Source organism: Natrix helvetica, assembly GCF_964273705.1.
Source record: "Natrix helvetica genome assembly, chromosome: 2".
NCBI lineage: Eukaryota > Metazoa > Chordata > Lepidosauria > Squamata > Natricidae > Natrix > Natrix helvetica.
In genome coordinates, this window is record NC_138552.1 from 246,677,470 (window position 1) to 246,695,607 (window position 18,138).

The window sequence follows — 18,138 nt, forward strand, 5'->3', positions numbered from 1 at the left end:
AGCAGGTGGAGATCCTCATGCTCCGAGTCTGATCGAACACAGGTAAGAGCCTATTTATGGACCTACCTTGTGGCATTGAGAGCGGCCAAACGTAGACATTGTGCCGCTCTTATTGCATCCACGGATAACCGCCCTGCTGCCCTGTTTAGGGTGACCCGCTCTCTCCTGTCACAGGGGACGCGGGGGGCACCCTTGCAGGGTAGAGCAGAGGAGTTTGGGGAATATCTGCAGGACAAAGTCGCTCAGATCCGGAGCGGATGGGCCCCCTCCAGTGGGCCGGACGAGCCGTCAACAGTGAGTCTTCTGAGACCATTCTGGGAGGAGTTTGACTCTGTTGCCCCCGAGGATTTGGACAGGTTGCGTGGACGGCTGCGACCCACCACATGTTCAATGGACCCGTGTCCCTCCTGGCTGGTACTGGCATCCTGGGAGGTGACACGAGGCTGGCTTCTGGGCCTGGTGAACGCCTCATTGGGTGAGGGCTTCCTACCAACTGCCTTGAAAGAGGCGGTGGTGAGGCCCTTGCTCAAGAGGCCTTCACTGGACCCAATGGAGCTGGCTAATTATCGTCCAGTCTCCAACCTTCCCTTTTTAGCGAAGGTTGTTGAGAATGTGGTGGCACAGCAATTTCCACGACACCTTGACGAATCCGAATATCTAGACCCACGCCAGTCCGGCTTCCGACCCGGGCACAGCACAGAGACAGCCTTGGTCGCGTTGGTCGATGATCTCTGGAGGGCCAGAGATAGAGGTTGTTCCTCTATCCTGGTCCTATTAGACCTCTCAGCGGCTTTTGATACCATCGACCATGGTATCCTATTGCGCCGGCTGGAGGGGATGGGAGTCGGAGGCACCGTTTTACGGTGGTTCGGCTCCTACCTCTCCGACCGGTCGCAATGTGTGTTGACGGGGGGCAGAGGTCGACCCTGAGGTCACTCACTTGTGGGGTGCCACAGGGGTTGGTCCTCTCGCCCCTCCTGTTCAACACATATGTGAAGCCGCTGGGAGAGATCATCCGTGGTTTTGGGGTTGAATACCATCTGTACGCTGATGATACTCAGCTGTACGTTTCAACCCCAAATCACCCCAGCGAGGCTGTCGAAGTGATGTCCCGGTGTTTGGAAGCCGTCGGGGTCTGGATGGGGGACAACAGACTCAAACTCAACCCCTCCAAGACTGAGTGACTGTGGCTACCGGCACCTCGGTTCAGTCAGCTGACTCCAACGCTGGCCATAGGGGGCGAACAACTGCCCCCTGTGGAACGGGCGCGCAATTTGGGCGTCCTCCTTGATGCCCGGCTGTCAATGGATGACCATGTGGCAGCCGTGGCTAGGGGGGCGTTCCACCAGGTTCGCCTGGTGCGCCAATTGCGCCCCCTTCTGGACCGGGATGCCCTACGCACGGTCACTCATGCACTGATGACGTCTCGCCTGGACTACTGTAATGCTCTCTACATGGGGCTTCCCTTGGGACGCGCATGAAGACTGCAGCTAGTCCAGAACGCAGCCGCGCGGGCAGTCATGGGGAGTACTAGGTACTCCCACGTAACACCGCTCCTGCGCGAGCTGCACTGGCTACCTGTGGTCTTTCGGGTGCGTTTCAAGGTTTTGACCACCATCTTTAAAGCGCTCCATGGCATAGGGCCTAGTTACCTGCGGGATCGCATCCTCCCACATACATCCCTGCGGCCAATTCGCTCTCACAGGGAGGGGCTTCTCCTGGTGCCGTCCACTAGGCAATGCCAACGGGCGACACCAAGGAGTAGGGCCTTCTCTGTGATGGGCCCAACCCTCTGGAATGACCTCCCCCCCGACATTAGAACCACCACTGACTTCCGCTCCTTCCGGCAGAAACTGAAAACTCACCTGTTCCGACTGGCTGGTCTGGCATAATTCTTAACGTCTACCTCCTGGCATATATATTTCCTACTGGTTTTTTAGGGGACTTAATTTTATAAGACACTGGGGTTTTAAACTTTGTATATTTTAAATTATTTATTTAGTAATTACAGTTCTGTCTATTTTATCCTCCTCTTATTTATGTATTTATCCATTTAATAATTTTTAATTGTTATTATGTATGATGTTTTTGATATGGACTGTACACCGCCCCGAGTCCCTTTTGGGAGAGGGGGCGGTCTAGAAGTGCTAATTAAATTTAAAAAATTAAATTAAAAATTACCTATTATCCTTGTCATTCAGCACTAATCCACAAAGGCCTTTTACTATGCTAATATTTAGCTTTCTAACTTTTGCTACAAAGTAACATTTTTATTAAAAAAGAAAAATTTTTCATTAGGAATCAACAAATTAATATATAATAATATAAATTTAAATTTCATTTATATAATATACAGCATTAACACCAATGCTTATCAAGGTGTTCAAAATAAAAATAAAATTATGTAATGCAATAAGATAAAATGTTGTAAAGAAATAGTTATTGCTATTTAATCAGACAACTCTAAATAATAGTTACATCTGCATTAAACCATATTAAAATGTTTGTTAAAATATGTTTAACAAGTGGTGGGTTGTTGCCGGTCAGCCAAACCAGTAGTAGCAGTGGTGAGAGGCTCCACCCACCTGCCCGGATGCTTCTGTGCAAGCTCAGAAGCGTCGCATGCGTGCGAGAGCGCATGTGGGAGCGCAGCCGAACCGGTAGTGAAAAAATTAAGAACCCCAACTCTGGTTTAAACATTTTAGATTACATACAATCATACTAACAATACAATACAGTTTATATATTACAGAACACTGAAGGGTGGGAGAGATTCTATATAGTTGAGCCCTACACTACTAAAGGAATGTCTGTTCCTTAGAAACATATGGAATGATTGAAAGTCATAATTATTGCAACAATAATATTAGTTAATCCACAAGTCGTATGATGTAAAAAAAAAACCCACCATATTTTCCACTGATTTTATAAAGTCCCATTCAGGCGTTTTGATTTTTTTCCAGTACTGAAATTTTTGACAGTATATTAGTGAAATTGTAATATCCATTACCTTCCAACATTTTACTCTGAAATATTCGGAAACAGAAAATATTTCGATTTTTTTGCAATTGTGTCCGTGTACTAATAGAACAACATTATTCAATAAAACAAGAATTATTCTTGTCCTCTCAAACTTTTTGAATAGATTTGAATTGGCAAAGGATAAGAGAAAAAGAGAAAATTTTGTTCTACAAGTGGAAATCTATCCAGGTAATTTTGGGATATATTCATATTTATAAAACTACCTACTTTATAATAATCAAGTACAGGTATAGTGTCTAACTTTAATCCATAACTAATTTCAAAAGAAATATTCAGGCTTCTCTAAGAAATATTAATTATATTTCTTATATAGCCATAAACTCCACTGCACAATTTAATGACTTTGCTAGGGGAGGGATCTTTTAAGATGTTACCTATATCAAAGTTGCTTGTCATGTTCTCTACCATCGTTCATACTCTCATCTGCTCTATTTATAATCAGCAGAAATTCTACAAAGTAGATGAAAAGGGGGAGGAAAAATAAATTATTTCTTTGCTTCCAGTTCATACATTTTAATGATTATGTCCACAAACAATCTCATTATGTATTATGAACTTTGATTCTATTGGCAAGGTATGATTAAATTTAAAAAATTATAATAAACATGCTTATTTTAGCATATGATACAATAGTGGAATAGGGATGTGATGGCTCAGCAGTTAAACACACTGAACTTGTCAGTGGGAAAGCTGAAACCTTGGTTTGAGACCCAAGCACTGCACAATGGGGTGAGCTCCCATTCCTTGTCCCAGATCCTGCCCACCTAGCAATTTGAAAGCATGCAAATGTGAGTAGATAAATAGGTACCACTTTGGTGGGAAGGTAATAGGATACCATCTGCCTTAGTATATTGTCATGCTGGCCACATGACCATAGGAATGTTTTCAGATAGCCCTAAAGCGATTCCAATGTTATGTTCTTGACAAATCAAATCTATCCTCTTTCTAATATTAATGAACGTGAAGGATCAACAAAACATACAATGTTTCTAGTATTGTAAAATAGGCCTAGTAATCTTAAGTTTGTTTCCCTAAATTAAAACTGAAACTTTAGACTAAAAATAAAATATGACTATGGACTGGGGATGAAAAACTATTGTCTGACTGATTATATTTCTCTACTGTTAAATGTACCAAAGTTTATGGTATTTTATTACTTACCACTAAAGCATTTATAGTGCAAATAATTAAACAACAACAAGCAATAAAATTTGAACATTAAGAGATAAAACGCTAACAAACCATTATTATAGTAGCATCAACAAGGATGACAAAGTTAGTCACTGTATGATCTTGCATAAAATCTGAATGACAGTATGAAAGAGTTGACAGTGTGCATTAATGAACAGCCAGGAACAAAAAGGAATTTATTCCTTATTTTCTTTGTTGTAAATTTATCAGGTAACTTTATATACGATACCTCTATTTTATTTATGTACAACTTAAATTTGTTATAGCTGTCCAAAGTGTGACATAGAATCTATTATACTGAAAAACCTGGGATTTATTAACATATTTTGAATATATTTCTACTTACTTTCATTTATATTTGAAAGGGGAAGAATAACTTCAACCAAAGCTGGGTTTGGACTATACCACATGATCTAGATCCACATAACTATATGGTTAATTCTATTAATCAAACAAAGCTTAATGGGGATTGTGCTTTTGGAACTGAGTATCACAACAGATTGATGGTGGTTTAGAAGAAAAGGAGTGAAAATTGCCACTGAACAAACTAGTTCTTCTTTTCCTGCAAAATATTTTTACAAATAAATCGTTTTAATTTATCAAATTTATCAAATGTATACTATTTTTTCTCTACAGAACAGCACACATTGAGAAAGAGGGCTCTGCTATTATATGTGATAATTAAACAATTTAAAAAGCATGAAAACAATAAAAAAACAGCTACAAAATAAATACAAACAGCAGCCTTGATCATTAATTAGTAAATTAGTAGAGCCAAGTAAGGGGGCCCTTAATACGTTCTGAGCCCCAGGCCTGGGTACATAGCCATGTTTTTAAAGCTTTGCAAAAAGTCAAGAAGGTTAGGGCCATTTTAATCTCCAAGGAGACAATATTCTACGAAGAAAAAGCTACAGCTGAAAAAGCCTGTCTTCTAATTCCCTCCAGCTGACACTCTTTGGCTGACAGAATCTACAACATGCCCAATATGTTAGATCTGGTTGGATGGGTAGAAACTCTTGAAAAAAGGCAGTCCCTTAAGTAAATCAGTCCCAAGCCATATTGTTCTGACCTAGGCTTCCTGAGAAAGCATAAATCACAATCTTAGTCCCCAAAAAACATCTTTTATTTAAAGGGCTGTGAATTATAATCATTCACAGCCCATGTTTCCCAAACAGTCTGTAAAGAGTCTGACAGATGTCTGCTCGAGTTGCCAAAGTCTTTCAGGGTAACGTTGATAAGCACCCACATTTATGTCCCTTGAAACACTGCCAGAGACCTAATTGCCAATTAGTTCTGCAAGGCCAAACAAGCATAGAATCAAACAGGACTTCTTAGAGCTTGAATGGACTAGATGAACTAATTGCTTCCTGCAAAGGCTCAGTTCATTTGCTCCTCTTTTATGTCTTATGGGAGGACCCAATCATCTCCAAGCCTTACTCCTGAATCATCGTTTTTGTCTTAACTGTTCTTGCCTTCTGGCAGCTCTGCGCATGCGCACATTAGGCACAGGCTCACACTGTTCTTCTGCCTCGCTGATGTCAGGCTCCAGAGACTCCAGAGGCAGCACATAACTACCAGATGGCCCTGGCCCCCTGTCTGCCTCTGATGCAGAGCCCTCATCCGAGCCTTCCCCAGACTCCAAGACTGGCCCAGGTTCCTCCCCAACGTCTTCACTTTCTGACTCTGCTGCCAACTCCACAGGCCACCGGCAGACCACAACACTTATAGGGCTTTAAAGGTAACAGTATCTTGAATTGCATACCGGCAGCCAGTGCATCTCATAAAGTAGTAGTGTCACATAGGCAGTGTAGCTGGCACCATCTATTATTCATAGACACATTTTTCACCAATTGAAGTTTCTGAATGCTTTTCATAGTAGCCCTATAGAACATAAGCAGGAATTTAAAAGGGCATGGTGATGATGGTGTGCAGGGCCTCCTGGTCCAAGAATGGGCACAAACTGACCCACTAACCAAAGGTGTGCAAAGGCTCTCATAGCCACAGCTGCCCCCATGCTCTTCAAGTAAGAGCTATGAGTTTAGGAAGACTCCCAGACAGTGGGGATATTATTCCCAGACATTCAGAACTAGAGATGGAAGAACACTGTCTGTGGAAAATCCAAATACCCACTTCACTCCAGCTAGGATTGAGTTGGAGCCCATTTTGCCCCTCCCGACCTGAATAGCTTCCAGACACTTGGTAGGATGTCCACAGCTTCAGTCAAAGGGCCTGAAGTAGATATAATGCTGGATACCATTCATATATTGATATCTCACCCCAACCTCACATGAAGCCTCACACAGTGGCCTCATGTAGATATTAAATAGGAAAGGAGACAGAGCTAAGTCCTGAAGCACCCCACAAAGTAGGAGGACCAGATAGCTTCCTGCCTATTGACACTGACCGAAATCAATCCCAGGAGAAGGAGAACTAGTACAACACTCACCCACAACTCTCAGAGCCAGCCCAGAAGAATACCATGATCAATGTATCGAATGCTGCTGAGAGGTCAAGAAGAGCCAGGATGTATGTACTATCATCCTGGTAGTACTATCATCCTGCTCCCACCAGGTCATGCATGGCTATAATCAATGTCATTTCAGTCCCAAAACCTGGCCTAAAACCCAACTGAAAATGTCTAGATAATCTGTTTGATACAAGGTTCTCTGCAGCTGCCACACAAGTACTCTGTCCACAATATTCTCTAAGAAGAGAAGATTTGAAACTGGGTGAAAACTGTCCAGCTTGACTGGGTCCAGCAATGGTCGTTTGAGGAGAGGGCACATCACCACCTCTTTAAGAATTGGTGGGATTACTTTTTCAAGGAGGAATTAACTACCACCCAGACCCTCTTCATCTCCTCATGTGCAGCTTTAATAAGTCAAGAAGGCATGGATCTAATACACAAGTGTCTGAATTAGGAACTGATAACACCTTGTCCATGTCCTCATGTTCTTGAGGTTACATGCCTGAATATGTTTTTTTCCCTCCCTACATGATCTTCATTTGAAATTAAGGAAGAATTTGTCTGAGATGTTTTCTCTAATTAGTTTCTGGGAAAGGACTGAACATAACTTCTTGTTGCCTTGAAAGTAGCAATTCCTTCTCTCCTTCAAAGTCTTTTCCTACGTCTTATTCCCTATACCCTCGTCTTGGGAACCTGGTATGCAGATGGAGCCGGATCCTTTAAAATTGGGGCTTGGGCTGGCTCAATCAGAGCCATCATTATCCTGATTTGATTTATCTATCTATCTTCTCAGTTATGGCTAGCTACTATTGCTGAACCAATTGAAAGAAAGCTCAGATTTTAGAATGTAGGTTTCCTTCACCAATCACACATTGTCTTTATTTAATTTCCAAAGGGATTCTCTCTGATATTCTTTTGGTGGATCAATTGCTTGTACATTGAGGGTGGCAACTAATTATTTGTTTTTCATTAAATTTACTGTATATGCCACCCATCTCGCTATCAGTGGTGGGTTGCCATTTTTTTAAACTACCAGTTCGCTCGTGCGCATGCGCAGAAGCATCTGGGTGGGTGGGTGGAGCCTCCAGCCACCGCCATTAACAGTTCGCCCAATTTGGGCAGAACCGGGAGCAACCTCTGCTTGCTATCCAGAACTATTTTAGGCAGCTTACAAATTATACCTTCTCTTCATCTCATGTTGACGCCAGTATTCCCACTCTGCCACTATGGCAGAGCCCTTTGTAAACAGAAAGTTGGGAAGCTCACTAGTTAGTAACAGAAAATGAATAATGGACTCTCCAAGAGGTAGATAATCTGCTAAAGTTTATCCCTCCCCATCCCTTGAGCATTCAAGGACAGCAACTGAAAACAAAACAAATCAACAACTTAAAGGAGCACTCAAAATATCAAACCAAGGAAGTGAATGGATTTGACAGCAACAATTTGAGGGTTGTTCTATTCTCACATTAGCAGTCTCAATAAGACTTGGAGCCCTAGCTATGAACATATAAACAACTCATTCACTACAATAGTTTCCGGACACTTCCTTTATTTTGATTTCCAGCATAAGGAGATCAGCTTTTATAGTCAGCAGGCAATGAGCCTGCAGGGATTCGTGTTATCCTTTTGTAGTTTACTAACAAGGTGGCCAATGTTTTCCCTTTACTATGAAGTATTATTAGTAATTATAATGGCTAAAATGAAAACTGGACTAAATGTAGGTTTCAATTCTTGAAAATATGAATACCTGATTTAATAACTATTAATTTACATAATAGCCAGTTCTTACATGAATCACATACAATGAGGCAGAATTTTAAAAAATATTTAAAATTATGTTTACCTTTTCTAATGCAAATTAGTTCATGTACACCACAAGTTCTCTCTCCACCTGTTGAAAAAACATTGAGAAATGGAAGTACTATATAAAATAGATTATAATATTTATACTCTTATTGAATTCTATACTCAGACATCAACAATAACTTTATAATTTTTAAAACTAATTTAGAAAACTCAAAAATTCAAATTATAGTAGTTATTGGTTCCATATCTGAAGACATTTTACACGAATTTCAAATTTATAAATTGTAGCTTATATTAAACCAACCTGTTTCTTAAACAAGCATTATGCAGCTTAAGTAAACATTTACAGTATAGACAATATTTTGCTGTGCAAGAAAAAGTTCCTAGCTAATCAAAAGTTGTTCCATGTAGGTTATACTTCAGTCAAAAACAAAACAAAACAAAAAACCAAATCTCCAAGGATCTGCTAATGCTATTCTTACTTTGATATAGATATTATTTTAACTTGACCTGTCACATTTCCTCCTCTAATTGCTTAGATGTGCACAGAAAACAAGAGAAGATGCATATAGAGTATGGAGAAAGAAATAGAAGCAGGAATATCATTGGTATTGATGCCATTTGAATCATTTGATTTTTGAAATACTAGCATCAAATTTAAGCAATATTTTCACATTTTTGCTTTAATATAGGAATCATACAATTATTAATAAAATTAGCTAGTTAACAATAAACAAATATTAATAAAAAGATAAACCCATTATCTTTAAGCTGCTTAAACTGTAGAGGAAGTGCCAGCAAACATTCTACGAGAATTATGGATTAGAGCAGTGGGTCTCAACCAATGTTCCCTCTAATTTTTTTTCAGCGTGAGCAGAAAAGCATAGTGTTTGAGCAGCACATTTTCATGCTGTGAGCAGCACCTGAATTTTTTTCACAGGTGTCACCTAAGACAACAAAATCAGTATTATTTGAAACTCAAAGTTATGTTTCTTCAAGGTACCCACTTAATTAAAAGTGTTATATAGTATCACTTAACAATGCTCTTGCTTAGAAACCAAAATGTTGGGTCAGAAACTCTGGCATTTGAAGCACGCAAGTCTTAAAGCTGTCAAGTTACAAGATCCTTGCATCCCTAACCCTTTAGGGAAAAAAAACCCAAGGGATCTTCAAACCTGACAGCTTGAAGATTTGTGGACTTCAACTCCCAGAATTCCTCCTCCAGTCATGTTGGCTCAGGAACTCTGGCATTGAAGCATGCAAGTCTTAAAGCTGTCAAGTTGCAAGATCCTGGCACCACTAACCCTTTAGGGAAAAAAAACGCACTGGTCTTCAAACCTGACAGCTTGAAGACTTGTGGACTTCAACTCCCAGAATTCCATCTCCAGTCATGTTGCGGCAAAGTCATCTGCGTGGATCTGCTCCATCTTCGGTTTTTTTCACAGGGGGCAGGGCTGCTGCTGAAGATGCCGACAGCCCCTGCCGCCACCAGAATAACAGCTGCTTCCTCCTCCTCCTCCTCCAACAGCATCACATTTGCTGCCCGGCGCTGCGGCTGAGGTGAAGCCAGCAAAGCTCCCGCTGGCGCCCCCCACCCGTGGCAGTGGCGGCGGCGCGTCCCCCCTCCACTCGGAGCACCTGAGCTGGGCATCGCGTTACCCCTGCTGCCTTCTCCTTCTCCGCCGTGCTTTTGAGAAGCCATGAGGCCTTTTCCCCCCTGCTCCCGCCCCCCTCCGCTGCCTTCCTACTGGCTCCCGCGGCCTCATGGCTCCTCAAAAGCACAGCAGAGGAGGAGGGGGCAGGGGTAATGCGGGGCCCAGCTCAGGTGCTCCGAACGGAGGGGGAGGCACCGCTGCCACGGGCGGGGCGCTGGCGGGAGCTTTGGCGGCTTTCACCTCGGCCGCAGCATCAGGCAGCAAATGTGGTGGTGCTGTTAGAGGAGGAGGAGGCGGCAGCAGATATTCCAGTAGCAGCAGAGGCTTTGGGGGTTTACTTTAGCCGCAGCGCCGGGCGCAAGCAGCTAGGATTGGCCGCCAACAAAGGACCTCCACGGGCTTGCTTTGCTGAACTCAGTCGCCCCGCCCGCCCCCCGCTCATCAAAACAAGTCCGGGGAGGTCCTTTGCGGGCGACCAGTTCTAGCCGTCTGCAAGGACCTCCGGCCCCTGTGATAGTAGAAATCACTGCGCAGCAGTTGGAAACTGCTGCGTGGTGTTTTCTTGCCATGTGCGCGGCCTCGCGGCCGCTCAGCCGCACACCTTAGAGGGAACAGTGGTCTCAACCTTCCTAATGCCGGGACCCTTTAATACAGTTCCTCATGTTGTGATGACCCCCAACCATAAGATTATTTTATGTTTTCCGTATTTTTTTGAAAATATGTGTTTTCCAATGGTCTTAGGCGATCCCTGTGAAAAGGCCGTTCGACCCCAAAGGGGTCCCGACCCACAGGTTGAGAACCACTGGATTAGAGGTTCCCAAATACTTGGGTCGCTGCATGCTTAGTATCTCAGTAATTTTTTTCATGCCAATCCTAGAACCCTTGCTTAACAGCCACCACAAAACATGTAACAGAATCAAACATGGTTACGTAATGATTCACTATACAAACATCAAGACTTACAACTGAAATTGCAGGCTCGATTATGGTTGTAAACTGAGTACTACCTATATACTAAAAGGCTTGTTCAGGCTATAATAATAAGAAATTAAAATTAGCATTCTGGATAATGTAAACTTAGAATAGCATTATAAAATACAAATACTATACAATATACTGTACATATCAGTACATGCATTTTCATAAATAAAACAATAAAATTATCCAGAAGAGATTTAAGAATTATAAACTTCTAATTACAAACTCCTGTCAAACCTGAGAAAAATGTAGTACAATAGTTGACATAGCATAGTTCACTTCAAAGTCAGAGTTTAATGCTGAACCTGAGCCACTTCTGGCGATCCATACTCCAGCAGGTGCAATTGTGCTTGATTATTCTTTGCCTGATTTTTCAAGATGTCATGCAAAACCTGGTCACCTTGTGTGTTATTTCAGGGCTGATGTCAGAAAATAGCAATTGCTGGTTCTGTTGATTGTTTTATCTTATTTTGCTAGTCAGAAGTAAGGTAATGAGAGCACTTCAAAGTTTTATATAACACTGGCAATAGAGAAGAATAAGCAGAATAGTTTCTACTTATCCTGAATCATAAGACCATACTCATAATGACTATGGAAACTTTTTGTACCTTATAGCAAGTGCTGAATGAACTGTTTATCTGCAGGACTGTTTCACTCCAATTACTATAACTAGTAGAGTATACAGTACCTCAGGCCGTATCATTATGGTATCTTTTTTTTTAAAAAAAAACAAAATTTTATTGTTTTTTTTTAAATTTACAAGGAAAAAGGTAGTGGAAAGGTATACAAATTTTGGCAGTTGCAAAGTGTGGTAGGCACCCCCTCCCTCCAAACTCATAGTATACATCTGAGTATAAATCATTAATACATAGTCATATATAATCAGCATATTAGTTCTATTGGTACTTTCAATCAGTTTAATACATAGTAATGTATAATCCACATGTTAATTCCATTACTACTTTCGGTCAGTTTATATCAACGAGATTTTCTTATTCATTTTTGTGATCTGAGCTTTCTTGGTATTGCCCCTTCTCCCCCCGCTGGCAGAGCTCCGGCCCCTCCAGTGTCCTGCATATCCGTTGTAGGATCTTCTGTTTTTTCTAGGTGTATTTTGTTTTTTTCCATAAAGGCCTGTGCCTCTATGGGTGTGTTAATTCTAATTCTTGTCTCCTCCCAGAATATCAACATACCTTCAGGCATCAACCATCTAAACCACACCCCCTTCTGGTATAATTTATTCGCTAATTGCGAATAATTTTTCCTTTTTTCCCTAATTTTCTTGGGGATCTGCTTCAAGATAGTTATTTCCCTATCATGGTATGTCAGGGCTTGCCCCCTTTGTACACCCAGAATTTCGTCTCTTGTGCTTTTTCTAAGAAATTTAATATGTACCTCCCTGGGTACATTGTGTGTTCTGGCATAGGCTGAATTCACTCTATAAACCAGATCTATCTCCCATTCCATCTGTTGTTTTTCTTTGTGTGTATATTCAGCCAAGATGTTTATCATGATGTCCCTTATGTTTTCATCATCTGCTTCCATCACATTTTGAAATCTAAGATAAAAGGACATTCTCTCAAATTCTGTTTTCATTTGTTGGGTATCAAGTTCTTTGTTTCCCTTCTGCACCGCCTCTACCCCCCCCCTCATCTCCGCCACCCCACCCTCCACAAGGTCCAGTCTCTGTGAGTTCTTATAAATTTGGGCTTGGTTCTCTTTAATTTCTTCTTTCATTTCCTTTAATTGTTTCTTAATTTCCTCTTGTCCCTGTAAGAGTTGCTGAAGCATTTGTTGCAAATCCATCTCTGTACTTTTAGGTTGCATCAGGTCTGTAATCTTTGATTGTGTAGCAGGACTGGATGTTGCTGATGTCGGGGCAGAGGTAGCAAAGCCAGGCTTTCCAGGGGGTGGTCTTTTAGGAGACATAGTTTATAGAATAAAGAGTTCAGTCAGTGTAGAGAATGGACAGCTGGAGCGGCAGAGCAGCCAGATGAGTCCAGGAGGCAGAAGGTCCAAGCAGGAGAGAATTTCTCTAGTCAGCCTGGCAATAGAGTAAAATTTTTCACCCCAGAGAGTTCAAAGAGTAACAATCCACAAGAGATTCTTCTGGGTAGCACGGAGACAAAGACCGGAAGCCTGAATTTTTAAAGGTGGAGTCAGGTTTCACAGTTCATGAAGACAACGGAAGTGTGCCATCTTGCCCTGCCAGCTTCGGGCTCAGAGGCATAACAAAGTTTTCAAAGTTCCCAAAGTCCTCAGATCATCAGTAAATTATGGAGTTAAATTCAATGAAAGTCACTTTAAGCAAGGGTGTGGCATCATTGGTTGGCTCTCCCCCCTCCACCTTCCCCTGGGGCTGAGAGCAAAATTGTTCCAAGCCGTCTGTCCGAGGGGGGGGAATCCCCCTCCCTCCAGCCGCGCCTCCAAAGTTAGCCGAAAGTGAAAGTTTTAAGATGCTGAAAAGTTCTTCAAATCAACAAAGGGAGTGAAGGGGGGTATGCGCCTCACCACACCGCCACTGCTTCCTTCTGCTTTTTCATTCTCTGATCAGCCTGTTGCGAAGACGCTTTATGCGCCCTCCGATACTGCTCCCCGGTGCCTAGAGCGAGGCGGGGGGGGCCCCACCAGCCGCCGCCGATGCAGGGATCCCCCGCGATGCCGCTCCTCCGGCAGGACGCCTCTTCGGGGCGTCCTGTGCCCCCCAAGGAGTGGGGAAGCCCACCGGGGAGCCGGAGCGAGCAAACGAGTTGCCCGTCGCCGTCAGCCACCGGAACCGGAATCTATGGTATCTTATGGGACCTCAAAGATGTGTTTTTTCTATGTTTGCTTCTGTCCTGTAGGATATTATTCCTTTGTTCTAAATCTGTTGTTTATTATATATTATGTTACATTATATTATGTTGTCATTTTAAAAAGTCCTTAAAATATTGCTTTTTTGCTCTGTGACCTTGCACTAATACTGAGATTTCCCAATAGAGTAATATATATTGAATTGGTTCTTAACTGGTTCAATAGATAAATAAGATCCATTTATTGGAAGAAACTTAGATTATATCCTAATACATAAATAAAAATAACATTTAATGTTTTAAACATCTTATTATTTTCTCAGGAAATAATATAATGAAAATCTTAGCATAGTAGCACCTTGCTGATTTTGTCTGGGCTAAGTAGAATCAGGGCCAGCTGGTAGTCAAATGAGAGATCATCAGAGAAATCATAGCCATAGGCTATATTGCCAAGTCAAAGAATATTCAAAAAGAAGGCAATGACAAATTATTTCCATACTGTTGCTGAGAAAACAGCAAGAATGTCCCTACATAGACAACAGCAATTAAGTTCAACTAGAGACATCTTAATATAATAGAATTTAATATAATGGAATGTAATAATCACAACAGTAAATGCACAAAACTAATAGATATGACAATCAGCACCAAATAATAAAAATGCAAAACCTGAAAAATAATCACCTATAACCCTACCATGGCACTAAACATGGCATTAGAGGTTTAATTACTGTGATGGGAAAAGGAAATGCAGTTTTATGTAACTTTTTTTAAAACTAAGCTACAAGGGGTACTAAATTAACTAAAACTCTGCCCCAAGCATTCTTATGTTGTCTTTTACAAACCACAATCAATAAACACTGCTGCCCACTTCAACCAGGAGATACATGCAGTGTACTAACATATCAACATATAAAATACTTCCATAAAAGATATATTGAGGAAAATAATGCAGATAGTAGTAACTTATTTAAATTGATCAAGAGTTATTATTTTTAAGGCTAACTAATGTAAATAGTTGTTATATAATTCCAAAGAACTAATCATTTTATAAATCAGAGAGCCAAGTAGTATAATAAATGTTTATATATGGTAGTTGAGCAAATTGGATAAATAAACACATTCTAATTTGTCAACAGACCAAAGGGGTAGGGGGCTGCCACAAAGTGGGGGAAGGGTTTCAACCTATTCTCCAAAGTACCTGAAGGCAGGACAAGAAGCAATGGATGTAAACTAATCAAGGAGAGTAGCAACCTAGAACTAAGGAGAAATTTCCTGAAAGAACAAATAATTAGTTGAACAAAACTGATGGGTGCTCCAAAAGTGAGGGTGCTCCAACACTGGAAATTTTTAAGAAGAGATGGCACAATAATTTGTCTGAAATGGTATAGGATTTCCTATCTGAGCTGGGAGTTGGACTAGAAGACTTCCAAGGTCCCTTCCAACTCTGCTATTCTGTTATTCAAAGAAATTAAATAATAATAATAATAATAATAATAATAATAATAATAATAATAATAATAATAATAATAATAATAACAACAACAACAACAACAACAACAACAACAACAACAACTTTTATTTCTAGACCGCACCCTTTCCTAGGCAGGACTCGGGGCGGTGTACAGTCATGTTAAAACCATATACAAATACATAGACATGAACATAGACATAGACATAGACATAGACGTGGACGTAGACGGAGGAGGTAAAAAATCTACTGTACAATTCTTAGTTAAAATACAAGAAGAAGCTAAATAAATATATGATTATTGAATTATATGGATATTGAAAACCTCTGATATAGTCTAGTGTGTACGCATAATGTACACAGATTTACAGGCTTGTTTCTGTTGCATTTTGATGGGAATAAAGACAATTAGGTATATCAACCATACATACTTGATGCCTGCCACTATACTAGATGGAATACTATATCAATAGTACTAAACCACATTTTTAAAGAATAAAAACAAGATCAAAGTGACTCCTCCCAGCCAAAACACTCCAGAAGTTTTTCAGATAAATTGAGCTCTGGGACTGGGTTATCTGAAGGACCTCTTATCTCCAGTCAACTCTGCCTGTCCAATTCAGCCCAGCAGGCTAGATGCGCTCAGGTCTCATAATTAAAAATTGTCATTTGCCAGGACACAGGAGTTGCATTCAGTCTGTTGCAATTCCTGCCCTCTCAATGAGCTCCTCTCAGAAATTCACTTGTCTCCTCCCCCTTTCACTGTTTAATAAAATCAGTAAAGACCAAGAGACTTAGGACACCGTGACTGTGGAGCCCCGTTTTTTTAATCGGTCTGGTTTGGAATTTTTCGCTTTCATTTGGTTGAATTGCTGTACATTGGTTTTTCAGTTGTAAGCTACCCAGTGTCATTTGGGGTTGGACAGCCTATTAAACATAATTAACTAAATTAAAATAAAATTAAAAAATCAAATTCAAATAAGATGTTAGAGGTGCAAATGTTGCATTTTTCTCGAAGATATTGATGACATTTTCAACTCATCAGTAGTTTTCATTTCTGTTTTCAGGCTTCTTAAGGCATCAACAAATTAAATATTCAAATGCTGCACAGGTTCAAAAGTATATTTCAAAAATTGGATAATAAATTTAATAGCTTATGGAAAAGCAGGTGATGCTTGATTTCCTTGTAAACATTTGGCTTTTAATCACTTGTTAAAAACTCACTCACAGAAATGCTTTTAATGAAAAGTTTTTATTCATGTTTTCAGTTTTTTCTCAATCTTCCTCAAATTCATATAGACTAGAACGAGAAACAGATCATGAAAACTTAGTCACATTTCTGGGAGACAGGCATAAATAAATAAATGAATGAGGAGAAAGGGGGGATTGAATATTGTTTTTTCCAAGCACATAGACAAAAACTGAACCTTCTTGAATCCTCGTTTACCTTAGGCTTTTAAAACAGCAAAATAAGGATGTATAATAAAGGTGAAGGAAGGAAGGAAGGGAGGGAGATAAGAAAGAAAGAAAGAAAGAAAGAAAGAAAGAAAGAAAGAAAGAAAGAAAGAAAGAAAGAAAGAAAAGAAAGAAAGAATCTTCTTTACCCAGTTATTTTCTGTGCACCTTTAGTCAAAAAATGCCTTGAGATCTCTGCTGTCTGTGGCTTAAAGCTGAAGGGTTGTTATAACTCGCAAAGAAAACGCTAAAGAACGAATAGTGACCGTTGGCCACTACTATCCCACAGATTCATCTTATCGGTAGCTTTTTTTTAAATCACTTCTGAAAATAGGCACTTATTTAGCCAGATAAAATTCCGCCTCGATTCAAACAAAATAATTTGCACCCTTGTATACAATTACATCGGGATGTTGGGGGGGAAGAGAGAGAGGGGGGGGGGAAGCTCCGATTCTCGCTTTCTGCAATTATGACAGTTGCAGCGCCGGACTTACGGGGGGGGTGGAATATTAAAGCGCCCCCTTACAGCCCCCCCCCGCTCCCCAACGATTCCGAAGCTCTCTGCTTAAGAGCCCAAGAACACAAATCAACCGCGCCCTTTTTGTTTTTATTTCTTGTCTCCCTCCCCCCCTCCCGGCTTCCCCTGAGGGAGCGCCCCTCCGCTCGGGGTCGCCCCTCCCCGCGCCCGCTGCCCAGGTGAAGAGGGGGTTATTTGAGAGAAGAGGAGCCCGTTATTGGCCTACTTACCATCAATCGCCATGATCTTCCAGGTGGGCCGTACCAAGTGGAACGCACGTAGGAGGCGCACACTGTCAAGCACAGGCTGGAAGAAGCGGCGGCGGCAGAGAAAGTCTCGAAAGGTGGGGGCAAGAGGCAGCACGGGACGGGAGGCAGCAAAGTGGAAGAGAAGCGCGCGCGCGGGTGGGGGAGGTGTAAAACTGAGTGGCGCGTGCCGGAGCTATGAAGCTGCGCGTGACTCCTCCTCCCGTCGCTGCCTCCCTTTTTGTTTTTTCCTCTTCGCTCCGCACGCCCAGTTTCGAAAGTATCGCCGCTCTCTTCGGTTTCTTGTTTTTCTGCCCGCGCGCAGCGGGGTTTTTATTGCGGCCTCCCGAACTAATGGTCGTCATCGGCGCAGCCTCTGCCGCGCCAAAACTCTTCCTTGTCCACGCCATTCTCCTTCAGTCAAGCGGCTCGGTGCTAGGGATGCTGCAGCCGCTCCGCGCGAGCCAACTCTGCCTTCCAGCCTTGCATCTGATGTGCTTTGCCTCAGATTTCTCGGGC

The 18,138-nt window shown here is 41.6% G+C and overlaps 1 protein-coding gene across 2 annotated transcripts in view; it reads right to left on the bottom strand.

Moving 5' to 3' along the window:
* SYT14 (synaptotagmin 14) overlaps nt 1–17,752 on the bottom strand; it is a 97,381-nt gene extending 79,629 nt beyond the window's left edge. For both annotated transcript variants that reach the window (XM_081941125.1, XM_081941126.1), the window contains exons 1-2: nt 17,605–17,752; nt 8,544–8,591 (exon numbers count right to left, since the gene is read on the bottom strand). In XM_081941125.1, coding sequence (XP_081797251.1) covers nt 8,544–8,591; nt 17,605–17,617 — 61 coding nt within the window. In that variant the 5' untranslated portion in view covers nt 17,618–17,752. The remainder of the gene's footprint in view (nt 1–8,543; nt 8,592–17,604) is intronic.
* Nucleotides 17,753–18,138: the final 386 nt, after the last annotated feature.